This window comes from Crocodylus porosus, unplaced genomic scaffold (assembly GCF_001723895.1).
Source record: "Crocodylus porosus isolate Cpor-Errol unplaced genomic scaffold, CroPor_comp1, whole genome shotgun sequence".
NCBI lineage: Eukaryota > Metazoa > Chordata > Crocodylia > Crocodylidae > Crocodylus > Crocodylus porosus.
The window spans coordinates 3,725,549-3,745,483 of NW_017728924.1; the positions used below are offsets into that span (position 1 = coordinate 3,725,549).

Genomic DNA, 19,935 nt, shown 5'->3' on the forward strand with positions numbered 1-19,935 from the left:
AAATGCAGAATTGTTAATGTCACTACTGTCCTTTATATAACATAAATATAACAGCCATTTTTGTCAGTTGGATGCTATGTGCTTTGTTTGTGAAAAGTTTTGGAAAGACAAATTACATATTTTTACCCAAGCATACATTTTCAAGCTTTGTTGTGGTAGCAAAGCCAACTTACATATAGAAATAGTCACAAACATCTAGGCTCAGTGAAGATATGATCTTGAGATCCAGTCCTGAAACACGCTTTTATTTCAGATGTTTGAAAACATTTTGCTCATTTACATGACAAAGTAGTTTTGGTAACAAACGGGCAATATCTTAAATAATAAATATGTTCTCCAGATAAAGACTGTAGGACAAGCTTTTTGCAAAATATTACACAGCAATAATGTCTTGTGTCAGTTCTACAATTTTGCTGTTTAGGCTAAAACTTTCTTTTATATAATTAGAGATCTTTCTTCCCTATTTTCAGATTTCTGTGGGAGTGTTGTTTCACAGTGTTGTGTATAGTAATTACATATAAAAGACCACATTTCTTGCTTGAATGAATTTATCATTTCCTCCAAAAATTTGGTAACTTATCCTTGGTTTTATTGTTTATAAAATTATAGGTGGTTTAAAATAGCTGAGGAAATTGCAATAGTAATTTTTTTTTCATTTCAATGAAATTCGGTTAGATGTAACATTCTCAAATATAATCACTCCTTTTGTGGTGGACTATCCACACTATTAAATGTGTTATTTTGGATCTGTTAATCCAAAATCTTTAAAAAGGGTTTTTTTTGTAAGCAAATGTTTGCATTTCACAGTTATTCACCAGGATCACCTGCATTGCAAGAGTTGGAATGTCACGGCTGATTACAGTAATTCTAGAAATGATTTCATAAAAACATTTATAAATTCAATTACAAGTATTTTCTTTTGTAAGCTTACTATATGTAGGATAGGAAAGATGGCTCAACATGGGGTATGTATAGAGCTGAATATGCCTGGCATCTTATAACATAAAGGTTAGGCCTGTGTGCATGAATAATTGATTTGTCAATTTAGCACCTGAATTAAAAGGTCAGCACTTCCTTGGTTTGAGTGAACCAAGTTTAAATTTGTTTGTGGCTCCCCCCGCCCCAACCCCATAACAGTAATAAAAGCTAAATGTTATTGAATCCCAAACAAAGTAGGGTAGATTGATAAAAGAGGGGCTGGTAGGGAGCGTTCTACTACTCGATAGGCACCTACTAGCTAGAGCAGTCACACGGGATATGGCAAATACAAGTTAAAGGCCCTCCTCGACTTGCCCAGTTGTAATCAAGCCCTATTCCTCCAAGACGCCCTGTGCTTCGTGTCTGTTGGGATTTGAACTCAGATATCCCTGCACCATCTTGGTGGCTGCAACGCTAAGGGTTTCTTTCTCAACCCTTCCTGTTGGAACTAATCCCTGTTTCATAGAATATGTGAACAGTAGTTGAGATGGAGAGAAAGAAAGTGACTCTCTAGCTTGATTCTTAGATCTCCTTGATACCCAGGAGTGAAAGTAGACAATGGGTCGTGCTCTTTCCTTCAGTGGCTGTTTAATTAGTCATAACAAGTAGAACAGTGTCAACATGCAAGATTAAGTGTGGCCTTTCACAGAACAACCTAATGCCTGTGGAGGCTTAGGGCAGTCTCCTGGGAGGTAGAGAGGCAGGCTTGACTCCATTGAAGCAGGAGATGGGAATTAAATACAGGTCTCTCGCTCCCTGGATTTGTCCTTACAGTTAGCCATTGGGTAAGAGGCAGCAGCATCAGTAGCACTTTTGCTAATATCTCCCTTCCCCCAAATTAGTTCCAGCCAAAACTATTCAGCACTTGAGTGAATAGTTCAGGGATCTAATCGAGGGCCTATATACACAGAGCTCCATGCTCTATAATGGGTCTGGGAGTCTACTGCACATTTAGGATGTAATCAGGACTCTGTATATAGAGAGCAACATGTTCCACTACGGTGTTTGGGAGTCTGCGGCACAATTGGGGCCCAAGTGGCTGGTAATCAGTTGGGGGCATAATAGAAAGCACTCAAAGAATATGGTGGGATAAGCTGATTTTCTGGTTGTTATGCCAGTAAGCAACAAACGTTGCAGTGATCAGGCAGGAGCGATAACTTTAATGTTCAGAAAGTGTAATGCAAATGGATCCATAATTTGAAAGTAAATGGGTTTAAATGGGGAACTGAAATGAAGGTTTCCACTGTTAAAAACTGCCTTTTCAAACTAAAAGGCAAAATAAATAAATAAACGAATCCAGTGTCCCCTTTCTATATTTTGATTCCCCTTCATTGTCCAGTTAGGCAGTACTATATATAAATATATTTAAATATGCATGCACCTAAGTGGAAGGCCTAGAATTTATTGCTGTGCTGAGCTTATTTTCCTTTTCTCATAGTACATGTAGTCAGTAGCTTGTCACTGCACTGCTAACTGAAGAGGCAGTACTTGTCTGCAATCATGCGAATGGTAAGGTCCTGACCCTGCCAACACACCTATGCTTGACTTTATGTGCAGGTCATCTGATTGACTTCAGTGACGCTGCTTAAAGTAATGCAGTTCATCCCATGCATTATCATTTTGCCAGATCCGTGTACACCACAGTGACAGGATATGATGAAGCCTGAAAGGGGCTGTGATGGACAGCACGATGCTCGTATCATGACAGACCCAGCTCAGCATTGTGACACTTGTGTCATGCCACTGTAGCGCAGTATGGAAATGCCGCATTCGGGAGATGCCTTCCGAGCCCAGAGGTACCATTAATCTTCTGTTGCCGGCTGATGCTTCTTTAGTTAAGGTTGTCAGCACTTCCATTACAGAGCTTTATTTTTCAGGGACTTACAAATCAGCATTCTGGATTAAAACTTTCCAGGCAAGGTCCCGGGACTACAATGCTGAAACAAAATGGGGAAACCAGAACTGATCTAAATCAGTGGGATGTTTTTTTAAGTTACGAGTATGTGAAAAGTTTGGTTGTCAGCTTGCACACTGCTTCGCCATCGGACAAAGCCAGCATAGTTCCTTTTCAGGCTGAAAACCCCAAACAAACAGATAAATGAAGAGAAAATCTTGTCAGAGCTTGCCAGGTGTTTCATCTGCAATAGGGTTTGCCCCCTCAACCTGATGGGGCGCCATGTCCAAACCAGGTTGAGCTACACAATGTGCTATGCCCGTGTGGACGGGCGTATACAGGAGTCCCGTGAAAACATCCTTCTCCAGAAAAAAAAAAATTCTTCATCTCGGCAGTTTTAGAAGACAGTTTAGTCAAGAAAAAACCCCTTTTAACCAAACCTCTCACTTTTAGGGAGTCTTTACCCCTCAAGTTGCTCGTAGTGTAGATGTATTTTGCTGCTCTTGTCACAGCTTCGTGTTGTGACTGTCTCTTGTACCTGCCGGTTTTGAAACAGCCCTGGATTAGCATCTGCTGAGATGCCCGCCCTTCCAGAAAAGTTGTCACTCTCACTCCCCGGTGGCTCTGACCTGTGCTCACCCACCCTTCTTCCCTCTGGGCTTGGAGGGGGAGTCCCCCCCCCCTTTATTTGTCAGAAATTACGTTTTTGCTCTTGATAAGGAACAACCATTGGAAACATTTGGAGCAGCTGGGCCTCCATGCGGGGAAGAGCCACGTGTTGCCCTGAAGCTGGAAAGCATCCAAAGACTTCACAATATCAGGCACGTGCATCATAAGGCGGTGGATCTGCTCGGAGGAGAAGGATATCAGATGTGCATCTTTTGTGTTTCTAGTAGTAAAATCCCAGCTCTAGGTACCCTTAATGCTGATCGACTGACATTATCATCCCTTCCCAAAGGACTGCTGTGCAATAGCTCGGTCTGCTGCAGTGCAGCATTATTACCATTTCTGTTCAATGTTGCTTTTTTTTCCCCCAAAGTACCTTCCAGAGTGGTTTTCACACCTGGTTGGATGCAGGGAGTAGATACCAAGTGAAGTGGTTACTTGTTGGCTCAGTCTTCTTTGCTATACAATGCCCTCGCTGTTGACTGCCAGCTTAGAGCCTTCCTTGGGGAGAAGGTGCAAACGATGTGCAAAGCCACTACTCCTCTCCCTCCCCCTGCACTTCCACTAGTCAGGGGCCTTCTCTTTCCCGTGCTTTCTCCTGTGCTGTGGGGCTAAGCAGGGAGCATCCTTACCCATGTACAACACAAATTGAAACGAGCCAAGGAGGCAGAAGCATCACAGTGAATTACGTTGTACTTGGCCTTGTACTGATTAAAAGGAAATAACCCTATTAAAAAGAGACCTAAAGTTGATGACCATTCCCCAAGGGGAACCAGCAAGGCCAAAAACAGTTTCTTGCACCTGAAGGGAGATAATCTGTTAACTGTGAAATGGACTCTGAGAATAATGTGTCATCTTTACTGGCAGAAAACTTTCCCTAAGTCACAAACATCTGCAACACTTTGTTTCCTCTGTCCTCTTCGCAAATTAACATAATTAGATTCGCAACACGATTTCTGCATGTGGACTTTCTTTTTTAACCCTATCAGATAATAAATGATCTGCTCTTTTATTTTATTCAATTGTCTGTGTACAAATTGAGGGCCTTTTTCTTTCTCTCGTTGCAATGTAAATGATATGCATGAGGAGAGCAGGAGCCCTATAGCAGAGTCAGTCACTCAGCAGTGCCGGAGAGAACTCCTGGGTATCCTGTCCTGACCTGTTTTTTACTTCTTATATGTCTAATTAAGACATGGAGAGGAAAAGATACAATAATTCACCCCGGGGGTGAGGGGGGAGGGAATAAAAGAAGAAAGAGCTGGGATTTCTGGCAGAGAAAGTATTACATTTACAAAATTTTTGGAAGGGATTTCTTAAGGCTCTCCTGGGAGCAGTTGCCTGTGGGTCTTAGATTCGTGCCACTTATAAAATGTGGCTTTTAAAGTACAGAATATAATTTAACAAGAATATCCAGGGTTCTGTTAGTAAATATTTAAAAAAAAATGGAAATTGTTGTGGAAGGTACCTAAACTCTCAAACTCTGAGGCGTAAAGTACTTTCTAACTCTTAGGAGTAAGGAGGAAATTTTCCCCAGGAGCACATATTGTCAATTATAGGACATCTTCTTTTTCCAAAAACAAATATCAACCTCAATGGACCTTAGGAATGATCTGATATGGCAGTTTTGATTTTGTTATTATTTTCTGTTATTTGCTGAATACTTTATCATCTTACCTCTTATTAGATTGTTTGTAATAACCTCAAGTTATTAAAGACTCACTGTTTTCGGAGAGAATCATAAATTGCCATCAGCCCTACATTATTTAAATCAAGTACAATGTGTTTTTTCCTTCTGTTTGGGCCTTGGAAGTCCCGATTTGATTTATCTTTTTTAAAATACATTTTCTACCAGGTGGTTGTCTACTGTTGACTTGCGTAGATTAGTAGAGCCAGTCAGTTTTTCTGAAGACAGCGAAGGGGAAAAATAACTCTTCCAACTCCCTGCAGTGGGATGACTTGAGGATAGCCAGTCAACTGCTGTTGCGAGAGACTCGGGGAAGCCTGTCACTACGGTCTCAGGCATACGGAACCAGAAAGGACCCCTTGGGTCACCAAACAGCAAGCTGCTTCCCTTGCTGTTGCAGGCAATCTAGAGGAAGTCCATGTCAGTGATTACCCAAGAAAAAGAGCAGCATCTCCCAGTATGCACAATTTTATTCCTAAGGGAGATTTGGCTAAAACCTAGCTTGGATACTAACGTATGTGGATATTTAAGAAAGAAAAATAATCTGTAAGAGATGACCCCAATCAAAACAGTAGACTCAAACACCTCCCTGCTGTTTCCAGGATTTTCAGAGACTCAGAAACTCTGAATTAAGGCACAGTAGGAAAAACATATTACTCTTTTGGATATTGCCAATGAGAAACAATATGCCTTTTGGTGGATCTGTAGAGCTCTCTCTGGGTTAGGTGGTCCAATGGTAATCCAAGTCTATCTGTTATGTCAGTCTGATGTGACCATTTTCTTCTGACTGCTAATGAGCCAATAGTACATCTCTTAGTTATAGTTAATAGAATCGAAGGACCAGAAGGGACCTGTAAAATCCTCAAGTCCAGTCCCTTGCCACCGGGCGGGGGAGGGCTATTGGGCTCAAACAAACTCAGTGAGGTGCTTGTCCAGCCTCCTCTTGAATACCTCCAAGGTTGGCGACTGCACCACCTCTGCTGGGAGCATGTTCCAGATTCTAGATACCCCGACGAAAAAGAAGGTTTTCCTAATGTCCAACCTAAATCTTCCTCAGTTAGTTTGTGGCGTTAGTCCTTGTCCTCCCTGGGGGTGCCTTTCTAAAGAGTTGCTCCCCTAGATCTTGGTGTTCACACTTGACGTACTTATGTTCAAGCATGGGCTCCCATGCTAGCTTTTATGCTTTATTCAAGATAAAACTACAGTCCAGCTTTTGAATCGAGGGACTAGGAATCTACTGCTCCATACTGTATCATGGAGAAAGCTGATGAGGAACCGTGCAGGGGAATAGAAGAACCTAAAGAGTGCTGAGATAAGCATACCATAAATGCTGCTTCTGCCTGGTGGAAGGGAGATTTGCCTGGCATGCTCATCTGAAGACCACAACTTGCCCTTTGAGGAACACAGAAAATCTCAGAAAATGAACAAGGTACTATGCATTAGCTGTTATAACCTACTGTTTCTTATTTTCTGCAATAACATTTCTAAATGGATTTTTTTCTTCTTTTTATTAGTGAGACTCACCTGCTCTGACCGTAGAGGATGATTATGATGAGCCAAACAGCATCCACCTTTTTTCTTGCTCTTTAGAGGAGTTAGAATTAGAGGGAAAAACACATACTGCAGAAACGGTTGGAGTTGCATCAAGCCAAGGTAACCTACTTCAAGGAGCTGAAGGAATCTACACATGTGGGTGGTGGTTCAGTAGACAGCCAAGGTTAAGTCATGCACCTGCTAATTTTTTTTCCTTGCAGGTACTGCCTATTAAGTTGATAAATCAGGAAACAGAAGAAGTTGCAGCAGATCTGGAAATGGGTCAAAGGAAGTCACACCAAGGGAGAACAAATAGCTTTTGAGTGTGGTTTGCAGCATCTCACAATGGTCACTATTGGCAGTGAGAGTTTGGCCTCTTCCAGATGAGGGAAATGAGGCAAAGCATGCAGCAGTCTTGCTCTTGGAAGAACAGTGCAACAACCGGGTAAAAACTTCCATTCTGTAAATGATATCAGACATTAAACACTTTTCTAGTCCCAAAGAAATAAAAAGTGCAGTAACTGTGTTAAGCCATGATAGGAAATGATCCATTTTTCTGTACTCAGATCAATGAATCCTTACCACATAGAGCTGGCTGGACCAGCCTGAAGTGGCCATGTGATAATGGAGTTGCATTTGGAACCACTGCTGGTGGGAAAGTGATGGCGAGGGAGTGGCACTGGCAAGTAGGACCCTGCCTTGGGCAGCACCCGGCAAGGGAAACAACCCATTAGAAGACTTACTAGCAAATCTAGTGCACTTGTCTTTATATAGGTCCCAGTTGTTTGACATATATCTTTTTAAATCGGTAGCAGCTAAGATCTCAAGTTGGGTTTTAGGGAGGGAGGATTTAGGTTATACTTTCCTGCACTTGGTATTGCAGTTAGCCAATGAATTATAGGAACCAGTAATTAAAATGAGCCGGCAGCACATTGCAGTCCATCAAGAGGACGTTGCCTTCACATATGCCAGTCCAGGAGCAAACACTGGAATGGGGGGATCGCTCACTAATATCACCGTCTCCAACTCTGCCCATCCCTCTACTCAGCTCCACCCTGCAGCTGGAGCTCTTGGGCCAGAGGGAAAAGTGCAGTGGTGTGGGGGAGAGCAGTGGGGAGCAGAGCCCTGCCATCCTGTGCAGCCTCTCACTGAAGCTCCCTGGAGCAGGGAAGAGCAGTCCTGGGGCTGCTTGTACCCCTGGGTCAGCTGGGGACAGCAGTGTCAGGTGGTGGGCCCCCCTTTCGTTGCTTTATTGGTTCCCCATTTGGCATCCCACTGCAGCCTGGAACGCCCGCCATACCACAAGCAGCAGGGAGCCTGGGCATCCGGGGCTGCTGGGAAATGGAGCCACTGGCAAGTGCCCTTCATTGTGGAAAGGGGGTGCACCCCTCTCGCTGTGTACCATGAAACCACTGCTGCTTGTTCTGATAGGACAACAAATATACCAAGAAAAAGAAATGTGTCAAAGCAGTGAATCCATCATCACATCTTATTCAGCCTTATGGCTGATAAGTTATGTTGGATCCGAAGCAAGAGAAAAATGATCTTAAGGGCTGTCACTTCACTTCAAAACTTCCTTTCTTTTTTTTTTCCTTTTTCTCTCCTCCAAAGTTTTGCTTTGAAAATTGAGCAGGATCCATAAAATTGTATGGTGGCTTCACAGCAAGAGCAGCTAAACTCTGCCTGTTTGGGGGTTTTTTTGTTTTATTTTGTGTTTTGCCTGTGCTGTTTACTTTTTTTGATTCTGAGTCCATTCGGACTGATAATTCAATTCAAAGCAAAATGTGGAGAGGTCAGGGGTTACAGATGATGTGACAATCAAAATAGTTTCGTGAACTCTGCAAAGCAAAACTTTGTTGAGCTCTTTCCACCTCCAGGCCAGACAGCAGATACGTTCTGAATCCCAGCTTGGAGACTGGGTATTGCAATTCCTTCAACCAACGTGTTAATGAGTTTCAGATCTTCATGCTATGGTTCAGGCTTTTCCTTTCCTCCTGCCCTCCCTGGCTTACTAGCACGCCCTGTTATAGAAACCGTCAACACAATGGGAGAGTGAGCAACTTGACACCTTTAAGGAATGACCATTTGGTAGAAGATCTGCTTTCAAGCTCTGGGATCTGTCCTACCTGGTAACTTTCTCACTGCTGAGTCTTCATTTGCCTGTTGAGTGCTCTGTAATGCCTTTAAGAGGTAAGTTCAGCAGAGCTGTACTTCACCAATCAGTATCTCTACTGACTTGCAAAACTCCCTTCTAAAGTAATCTCTTGCATTTGTAAGGGCATCGCTATAAACCTCCATCCAACAACTTTCCCATCGCAGTGAAAATGTTTTTCTTTTGTCAGTTTAACTCATCACCTGCCATCACAGCAATGAAACAACTGTCCTTTTTTTCACCCTTCTCTGCACTTTGTGTACAATATACCTACTAATCCTGTTTATATATACCTGACTCCACAGTGATTGGGCATTGTATATATATTTTATAAATGTATAAAAATAAATGAAAACAAAGGGATGGCTCCTTTATTATAGTGCAAACTAATAATAAAGACTTCTTTTTTTTTTGAGAAGAAAGGGAAGGTCATAAAGTTGGGACCAATCTTGATCACTTTGCAGGTGCTTTCTAGGAAAAGAGAAGACCCTTATTTCAAACTGGCCAATGGACAACAGTCAGTTCAGAGTCCAGGGTCCTTCTTACCAAAATGACAGGGTGGATTTTATACTCAGTAGCTCTCCATCCAGGCACAGCAGCTAAATGAGGACTTTTTAATGAAGCTCATGCTGCCTAAGAAACCTCATCTGGTGGGCCCCTCTTGGTATCAGTGACCTCGGTCATAGCTTTTTTGGGCACTTGCATAAATTTTCATGGTTGTGGATGGATCCTTTCTAATCCCTGATTCCAAAAACACCATTAAGTCACACAGACTTGTAAGCACCAGCTATAAGCAATGTATAACACAGAACCCAGGTGTCAAAGGCTCTTTTATCAGACTCCTAAAAGCTGTCAATAAACTGCATAAGCCACCCAGGTGGAAGGAGACACCCAGCAGCAGTGTCAAGAAAACTAGAAAAGAAGGCAGCAAAATAAGCATGCAAAATAACACGATGGAATTGATGGGATATGTGGTTAGACACCCTCCCTCCCCCCAAGTTGGTAGCTGATGTATCCGAAACATCCAGATTAGACAAGGTTGGACATATGTCAAATCCAGTGGGAAGTCTTCTAGGCTATCTGGGTAAAACCCCAAGACTACATCTTTGTAAAAAGTCAAGTGTCATATCGCCACCTTGTATAGAAACCTGACCAGTGGAATCCACCAGGAAAAAAACGAGTATGAAATTTGAGCCACGGCCCCGGGCCCGATTCTGAGACCATGTTGACGAAAGCCCTACCGACATGGCAGCTTGAAATCAAAGTAAACATAATAATCGCAACTCGAGCAATGGTCAGAGTCTTCAATCAATTCATCCTCTCCATTTTCTGCCTCCAGAAAGGTGAGGGTAAAAAACGATGGCTATTAACTCACCTCTTCACTCTCTGCAAGATTGGAAGGTAACTGGATGCCTTTTCCTTGAACTGACTCAGCAAAATGCAGGACTGCAGCTTCATTCACTAAATGTCATGCAATTGGAAAAGTTATCCATTTCACAAATAGCCAGAGGTATAGCTCAGATGAACCACCATCCGGCAAGCTCTCAAGCCTGCTGCTGTTGGCTTACCGGCAGCTTTATTGATCATGAGCCTGAATAGACTTACTAGCATCGCAGTGAAATGTAAAACAAAGTGCAACAAAAAAAGTGACATTGCTCACCAGTCAGTCAGTTTTCTCAACTCTACTCAACTTTAATTGCAACTAATGAAAAGAATATTTCATTTTTAGGTCTTGGTTCCAGCAAGCATTTTAAATAGTACTTGCCTCAGGCACTGTTCAAAATATGATCTAAATAATGCAAGATTGTTAACAGATAGTATGGCACTATTAAATTACACCAAATAGTGAAAAACAACCCAAAGTCATTATTTTTACCAGCCTTGATCATCAGTATTGGGGTGTGTGACCTGTCTTGTAATCAGTAATGTGCATAATCATCCAGGTAAGCTAATGATTACCATTTGCATTATGCTGCAGATTTATATACGTTGTCATAAAGCAGATGCATCACTGTTTTGTGAGTTTTCAGTGGTCTGTTCCAAACCATTAAAAACTTCTTCAAAACAGAAGTTTGTTTTCTCATATCAAAAAGAGCAACCTGTGCAATTTGACAAAAATGCCGAAATGTTGGAGGAAGAAATGGACTTGTATGCTTAGTTCTGTAGGCACTTCTGTAAATCCTCCCAGAATGATTTCTCAGTCAAGATCACTTACATTTCTGATTAAATACAGCCACACACACATTTCTGTGTAGGAGAACAATGGCCCCCAATTATTGAAATACAAAAAGGCACAGCCATTTTGGACTTGATGAGGTCCCTTCCAGCCCTTAATTTCTGTGATCCTATGAATGGTTTAAAACTGTCAGCTGCTTATAGGGCTCATATGGTGCTAAACATGTTCGGCTTTGTGGGTGAGGTTCAGGGGATGAGGAAGGGTCTTATTCTTGCTATATCCTTTCTTTCATAGATTTCATAGACATTAGGGCTGGAAGGGACCTCGAAAGATCGAGTCCAGGCCCCCGCCCAAAGGGCAGGAAGTCAGCTGGGGTCATAGGATCCCAGCAAGATAAGCATCCAATTTACTCTTGAAGGTGTTCAGTGTAGGCGCTTGAACCACCTCCGCTGGCAGACTGTTCCAGACCTTGGGGGCTCGGACAGTAAAGAAATTCTTCTACAGACATCTCACGAGACATAGCACTGTGTGGCCAGAATCTCTTTGTGCTGTTTTATCAGCAACCTTTTCACATGAAACTTGTAGTCATGATGAAACGTCTCTGGTAGCATCGTGCTCTGAAGTGTATTTCCAACGATCGGCTATTTCATTTCTGAGAAGATGCTTAACCAAATATTTGCAATGGGGCAAACGCCTGTATGTGCGTCTGTGTGTTTTTCCTTTCAATTAAAGCAGTCATCGCGAGTCTGATTTTAGAATCCACTCTCTCTGTTCACGGCCAAGTTTCGACTGCTTGGCTGACGCATGGGACGCAACGTGTCTGTGGTGCTGCGCCCTGTTGTACAGCAGCCGAACAAACTCAAAACACAGCCGATACAGAACAAAGCACTAACTAAATAATAATATCTTATGCAGGAACTAGCCAGGGCTCCCTTTGATAGTTTATTGCCTCCTGTGTCATTTTAACGCCTGACCTCTTTGGCTCCAACAAATTCAATTAAAGTGACAAAATGCTGCATGATGGGAAATGGAGCCCTCATTAGAATGTCTGTCTTACTTGGTAGTCTGCTCTTAAAGGACTGTGTTTCCCATCACGCCTAATGAAAACCAGAATCTGACAGTTTGGGCTGCAACAATCCTGCACAAACTATAAATGCTTGACAGTAACACCATGATAAATATCAGCCCGGGTTGTTATTGTGATGTCTGCTAACTCTGTTAAAATTGTGAGCCTGCAAGCGTTTTCATCATAACCCCATTTCCCCGATCAGTAGCCATGTCGCCACATTATTAACGTTCACTCCAGACTGACATCAAGAAAAGCAAGAAACTTTGGACTTAAGCCAGTTGCACCTTCTGAGATTTAACCCCATCTAGGGCTTTGCTGATGGTTTGAAAAAATGTGGTCTTAAATGTCTCAAGGGGTTGCAAAGTTTTAACGCCAGGTGTCTCTACGACAAGCCATCTGGCCTCTTCCATCACACAGCAACAGAATTTAACTTAGTGACTCTTTGCAGAGGAAGGGATCGTTTCTCTGTGTGGTGTTGGCCCCACAGGCTTGGGGAGTTTATATTGCACCCCATTTCTTCAGCATTGGCCACTGTGCCTCAGGTTAGAGAAGAGAGCAGATGGTGTATGGGATCTCCACAGCCACTTTCACCTACACTTGAGCCTCTCCCAGGCCCCCAGTGGAGAGGTGATTGCAGATGATAAATATAAATAGGTCCACTCCAAGCCTGAGGCATGAACAGTCTGAAAAGTATATGGGTGCACTCCTTTCAGTCCAAGGAGTCCTCCTGGGAGGGACTTCTTCCATTCGCCTGAGCAAAGAAATGCAATTTTCTTTCTTCCTTCTCCTCTAGCTGATAGCAGACCAGATCCTGCTGTGAATGGTGAGACCACTTCTGAAAATGAAACATGGGCCTCCCATTGGGTAATAAAGGATTGATTGGATTTGCCAGCAAAAGTTCTTTGTGGTGCTTCTATTTAATTAACAACGATGGGTCTTTTATAAAACATTTTCTTAACCACTGAGCTGCCTAAACTTTACAGCAACTTTTTCAAATGCTGTAGGGGAGTTCTTAATGGAGAAGCCTATGTTTTTGAAAGAGAGATGGCACAAGCTAAGTTAAAATGTAAAAAAGCCTCTTTCCTATCCTTGCAGAAACTCTACATACTGCATGAAGGTGTCCATGTCCTTGACTGTCGCTGATAATGAATCGGGGCTTTGCTACAACAGCCAGATCCGATATTTAGAAAAATCAGAAGTCACTAAAAGAAAGATAATCTCCTGCCCTGATATTGATGATTATAAAATATCCAATCAGGAGCCAGATGTGGTATGGTACAAGGTAAATACAGTGCTGTGATTTGTGTTTTGTAGAAGTCATACAGGGCGGGGGACGGGGGTGTTTTGTTTTCATTATTCTATTTAGCGATGGACTTTTTTAGCATCAAGTAATCTGTGACTGCCTGGAAGGATCAGCCAAAGCCAAACAATTGTGATGGATAAAAAGTATCCAAATACAGGCAAAACTAGCCAGCATGGTCACTGACCAATATAATCCCAAATCCCAGAAGGCTGTTCCCTACTACTCTAAAGGAATGTAGACAGCCTTCTGTAGCACCAGGAATGGCACATGAGATCTTCCTGAGCTGTCTCGCCCGCCCATCCCTCCACCATTTGTGCACTGCAGGGAAGTCATCCATCTAAGATTATTGTATTCCAACCAAATGGAGGTGACAGAGCTACATGGTACTAGCACTACCCTATGGGAGGGACTGGGAGGCCGGGTAGGGAGAAGAGAGGCAGGCAGAAGGGCCTTGGTTTGGTTGGGCAAGGAAAGAGTCTTGAAACAATGGATTGGAGAGGGAGGCTGTGTGTGATTACTGCTAGGTAGCAGAGAAACTAGGTTCACGAGGGAGGAAGGCTAGGAGTATTCAAGGGGAGACTGAGCTCATGAAAGTATCACGCATATGCAGAAGGAGGCCGAATTTGCAAAGGCAAGTTGCATCCAGTCTTTCTGCCTTGCAAAGGCCTGGCTTGGCAACTCTAGCCAGGTTCTTTTAATTCAGTGTTTGTGTGTTATACATAATATATGGTGAGCCAACTTTTTACTTGCCAGGTGCACAGGTGACATGGTGCATCAGAAAGAGCAGTTTTAAGAAGTTGTCAGTCTGTTTTTATGTTTTACAGGAATCTTGCTTATTCCACGTTACAGTGACAAAACCTGGACTGTAATGCACGGCTGGTATAAACCAGGCTCTTCTGTCAGCCGTTAAGCTTGCTTTTCCTTCTCCTGTAGTTAGATATGTTCAGAGCTGCTCACACATGAAATATACATATTCAGTAAAGTATGAAATTTTACAGAAAAGAAAGTGGATCTTGTCCTACTTACATACCACTGAATAGCGTGTTGGTGAAGAATGCACAATCCTAATGTGAGCGCAACATCGCGGAAATGATTTGACAGACATAAACTCCAATAGTCGTGAAGCTGTCGGCAAACCCTCTGTGAGAATGAATGAAAGAAAAGTGAAAACCGAAAGTGGTCATTTGTGCTGGCTAGAGGTATTCGATTCATATGCATGTCTGTCATCCGTGTCCTGCACATGCCGTACGGTTTATGTAAGACATCAGTTTATGTAAGACAGCTGACTAACAAGTTGTCACAACTTTTGACTTGAAACAAGCTGACAGTTCAGCTTGATTATAACAGAACAGTAGTTAAGCAATCAATAGGGACTGAACCCCTGATCTACTCTGAGAAGAGAAAAGATCCTAATGGAATAACCTCCTACATATTCCTCCCTATTAGGTTTTAATGGTAAGGCACTATCAATGGCAGGATCTTTGGTTCTTAGATATAAATAAGGATATAAATAAGAGTGAGAAGGATTGCAGTTGTTTGGCATTTCAGTGTTAATGTTATACAGGACATACGTGGTTGTGGCTCAAGCTCTTTGTGATTCAGGGTTTTGATAAATGCTCCAGTGTGAGTTGTGGTGCTAGCTGAAATGGAAATTTGCCTTTCTGATGCTGACAGATTTACCGCGAGCAGATTCTAGGAACAACGTGAGCTGGCGCCAATCCTTTCAGAGGATTGTGCCTTGTACATATTGATGTAGGAGTGAGGAGTTGCAGTCATAGGGGAAGACTGCACAGTGTCCAAACACTTAATAAAAATACAGTCCCTGCCTTAGAAAGCTCATAGAGGGTGCTGGCTTACACTGTGGGTGAAGGCCTGGCCTCGAGTTTCTGAACATGCGTGTTTTTTGATTTAGCAAGCTTAATCCTCCAGTTTTCCTACATCTGCCTTCAGTGGCTGAGCTCACCCCATCAATAAAGGCACCATTACTCACCTCTTTACATGTTTAAATTGCTCCAGGGCACAGACATGTTCCACTAATTGGACTACCTTGTCCAAACCCGTTAAACACCTCAATAATGCAAAGGGTCCAAAAATATGACAGTAGGCACATGAAGCCAAGGGAATTACTCTAAGATCTTTTCTCCCTTTTGGGGGGAACAGCGCCCTCCAGAAATTCAGTCACCTTGGCCACGTCTACAAGAGACGCTGACTCTTCGAGTACCTGTGAAGGACTAATGACTAGTACTAATTACTTAGTACTAAATGACTAAATAACATCATGGAACGGCTTTGAGCTCATTACTACTGTGCAGTAGCGTCACGCCACGCTTCGTGCCATGCGACACTACTGCACAGTCAGCGTCTCGTGTGGACACGGCCGGTGCCCCTTAAAGTTCATTGTATTTGAACCCATGGCTCCAGACTCGCTGTGAGACAGTGGACTACATGCTGTTCACCTGCCATGGGCAGAACTCACTGGCTGCTGCCAGAGTTGTGTGTGGGGAGAGATTACAGAATCAATAGCATCAGTTTAGATGGAGCCAAATTCAATTTAAGCATGTCTTTAAGAGAAATTAATTCTGGATCTATTTCTGCAGTCACTCAATCTAGGTAAAATGCCGATTAGCAACACTGTTCTTAACTGTAGTGTAAATTTCATTTATGGCAGAAATTATACTAATTTCTGCCATAAATGCCTGTTTTAAAGATTTACGCAATTAATGTCATTGTTACGGTGCGCGCAGTACCATTAATCCTAAAGCACTGTTTTGACAACATGAATAAGGACTTCTTAAATAAATGCATGTGTCAAGGCTTGATTGAATGAACAAGGCCTTAGCGTAAGAGCAGTTTCAGAAAAAAAATAAACTGGAAGAGAAAAAGGCATATTATAGCTAGAAAGAAGAGCCTTAATCTCTCCTCACTGCCTCCTTGCTATTACCGAGTGGAAGGAACGGCTGTGAAAACAATCAGAATGACAGGTGAAGGACAGGCAGTAGTTATTAGTCTGCAAAAATAGAGTTGTTGAGCTACTGCCACTTAAATTTCAAGGGAGAAAAGGAAAGCAAAATAATGAACAACCTAATTATTGAAAGAGTACGAGCACCTAAGACTGATGAAACAAATGTGCAAATTGAGGGAAAAATTAAAACTAGCCAATTGCAACAAATGCTAGTAGGAAATAGAAAAAAAAAGACCATGATTTGGATAAATAAGCAATACGCTCACTTATTACTTAGGGAATGATTGATAAAAGGAAACTAAGATAATGGGAAATCTGTTTTAATTACTTCTGAATCGGGGACACTATTTTTGGACGGGGAGGGGGTGTTAAAATTATTTTTCCCTTAAAGAAAGCATATTTTGCTCTTCCCTGCTTTCCATTTCCATGGACTGACCCAATCCTCATAAGCAGATGAAAAACTAGAACTTTCCAGTCCACATTAGAAATGCCATACAGTCAAGGGGGAAAAAGTAATGTGAATTACCTAAAACTTGGGGGAGTTGTAAATCATGTTTAAATTGAAAATGGTTTGAAGTAGACAAGAAGAGAAACAGCAGTGAACAATTAACAAGTTAGTGGTTCAAACCTCTCTACTCGGTCCAATTCTCAATGGAAAACCAGGATAGATATAAGCATTGTTTGCTCTACATCATTAATCATTGCGATAGTAAAGATGTCACCTTCTTTATTACAAGTATATACTACATAAAGCAAAATCCTGCAGCAGAAAAGTATTTTGTTTTATTTGTCTGTTCACCTTCCTGTTTTTCAAAATGAAAAACAAAAACCTTATTATGCTTATTTAGAGGTGATACAGGTCTCTTACTGCTGTAGTACAGGGGACATGTGCAGATCAGCATCCTACTGACATACTTGCTATTGCATTCTGGGACTTTTAGTCCTTTTAATTAGAGCTGAAGAGACCTGAATCATATTCTGTGGTCCACGTTCATATTCAGTCCTATTCAGGGCAGAGGGCTATGCAACGCCATTACACTTTTAAATATATCTAGGAAGTGAGAAAAAAGACTGTGTAATAATAGCATTTTTTTGCTTAACAACTCTGGTCTCTGCATGTGTCTGGAAGCATGTCAGTCTCATCTAGTAACAAAAATATGATCATATTCTAGTTAGTACTGCAAAAAGAGAACTGGATTCATTTCCTTTTGTAAAATCACCCACTGTTAACTGAATTCCAAGTCCACAACCAAATTCTGCTTTCATTTACACCTGCCCGTTGGCAACAGTAGTTACCGAATGAATGCAGTGGTGTTAGGCAGGTGTGGCAGTAACCCACATTTCAACACAATAAGACTGCATAGTCTATTTGGCTTGTTAGTGGTAGAGTCTGGTCCTCACTGCCTTTACTGTTAATCGTAATACATGAGAAGGAGAAGGCCTTGCTTAATTTTTCAGTATCCAGGGTGAGTTTTCAGGGCTGAAAGTTAAATAAACCATCATTTTGCTTACATTTAGCTCAGAAAATGGTAAAATAAGTATGGAGCTTTCAGGGATTCTCATTTTCAAAAGTATTCCTTGTGTTCTGCTCTACTCTCGATGGTATTTTGTTATTTCTGATTATGTCGGAAACTCCGCTGGTATATTGGCCTTTTGTGGCCATCAGTCTTTGGCAGTCCTTCGATTCAAGGATGATCTCTACCCCAGCTTATTGATGGGTCTTGAAGTTACTTAAGAGTCCAATCCTTGAGCCACAGACCCATCCACAGAAGTTGTAGACTTTTCCACAGGGGAGAATAGATTGTAGACCAGGATTTCTCTCCTTTTCCTTCCTTTGATCTCTCTCCTCTGCTTTGAGGACAAGATGCTTAACCTCAAAATGGCTTGCCACTTGGTTGATGTTGCAGCCCCAGTCAGCAGCCAGTTCCTCACAGCTCTTGATGTCAGCATCTGTTATCTTGAGGTATGCCTTCAGTGTTTCCTCGTAGTATTTCCTCTGGACACCACAAGATCTCAGGCTGTTACCAAGCTGAAAGTAGAGCACTTGTTTTGGGAGTCATGAGTCAGGCATCCACACGCCATGTCCGGTTCAGCGAAGTTGGTGCTTGAGGATCACCGAATCAATGCTGGTAATATTACTTTAGCAAAGATGCTGGCATTTATGTGGTGATCTTCCCATTTGATGTGGAGGATTTTCCAGAGGTATCATTAGTGATACCTCTCCAGGCTCTTGAGATGACAATTGTGGGTCACCCACATTTCAAATGTATAGAGGAGAGTGGGGATGATGACTGCATTGTAGCCCTGAAGCTTCATGGATTTCCAGAGATTTTAATGCCTAAACATATGTCAAAACAGTTTCCCAAAGTATGCCCTTGTGCACCGGATCCTATGCTGGATCTCCTTATCAATGTTCACTTTCTAAGAGAGGTGGCTACCGAGGTAGAGAAGTGCTGATCTACTCCAGGGTCTTTCCCTCAATGGTAATTTGGAGTGTGGGTTCATATCCATGCCTTGGGGCAGGCTAATAGAGCACTTTAGCCTTCTTGTTGTTGAGAGAGAGGCCCAAAGTTTGGGAGGCTTCTCCGAAAAGATTCAACGCAGTCTGGAGCTATTCCTCAGTGTGTGCAAGGGTGGTGCAGTTATTGGCATACTGAAGGTCAGGGATGGTTGTTTTGAGTTCTTTAGCCTTTGACTGAAACATCCCAGATTGAAGACCCCTCCATTCATTTGGTGTTCAATGTCAAACCCAGAAGGTTCTCCTTAATGAGAACCAAGATGACTTTAAAAATAAACGGAGACCAGAGTTGGGGTGATGACGCATCCTTTCTTGACCCCAGTTTGGATCTGTCTCTGATCCGCTACTTAGAATGGAGTAACGGGTTGGGCGCCCTCCTTCACCTCTGCCCTACTTGGGCTCTGGGCCCTCTGGCCCCAAGCTTTGCCCTGCTCTGCCCTTCTCTGGGCTCTGGACCTTCTAGCGCTAGTCTTGAGTCTGACCCCTGGCAGGGCTCAAGGCAATCACATGCCCCATAGGCACTATTGGGACCTCCAAGCCACTCCTCAGTTCCTTCCACAAACTACCAGTTTAGAAATCTACCTCCAAATCAGCCCTCTGGCTATAACACAACTCCCAACTGGGTCTCGGTCTAAACCCTAGCTCCTTGACTGTATCCCTCAGTTTCCCCCTACCCTGAGTCCTGTTCCCTTGCAAGTCAGCAGCATCCTACTTGCATTACTTCCCAGGGCAATCCAAGTATTGGGCAGAAGCTCTCCTGCCCTGGAGCACTTCCCTCCACAGTTCCCAGAGCCAAACTGAATGCGCTGGCTCAGGCCCTGGATTTATATGGCTGGAAGCCATGATGTAAAAATTGCGGTTCGTTTCTCGGGAGGCGAAAAAAACCTTCAGCCACAGACACACTCTATTAGCAACACAAAAGGTATATATTTGCAAATAGGGTCAGAGAGTGAGACAAAAGATCAAACACTCTGCTGCCCCGAGGGAAACTGCCCAGCTG

At 42.6% G+C, this 19,935-nt stretch overlaps 1 protein-coding gene across 1 annotated transcript in view; it reads left to right on the forward strand.

The window, feature by feature from the left end:
- IL1RAPL2 (interleukin 1 receptor accessory protein like 2) overlaps positions 1–19,935 on the forward strand; it is a 529,065-nt gene that overhangs the window by 280,643 nt on the left and 228,487 nt on the right. Inside the window, exon 3 of the mRNA XM_019540234.1 lies at positions 13,248–13,434. Within this exon, the coding sequence (XP_019395779.1) occupies positions 13,248–13,434 (187 nt within the window). The remainder of the gene's footprint in view (positions 1–13,247; positions 13,435–19,935) is intronic.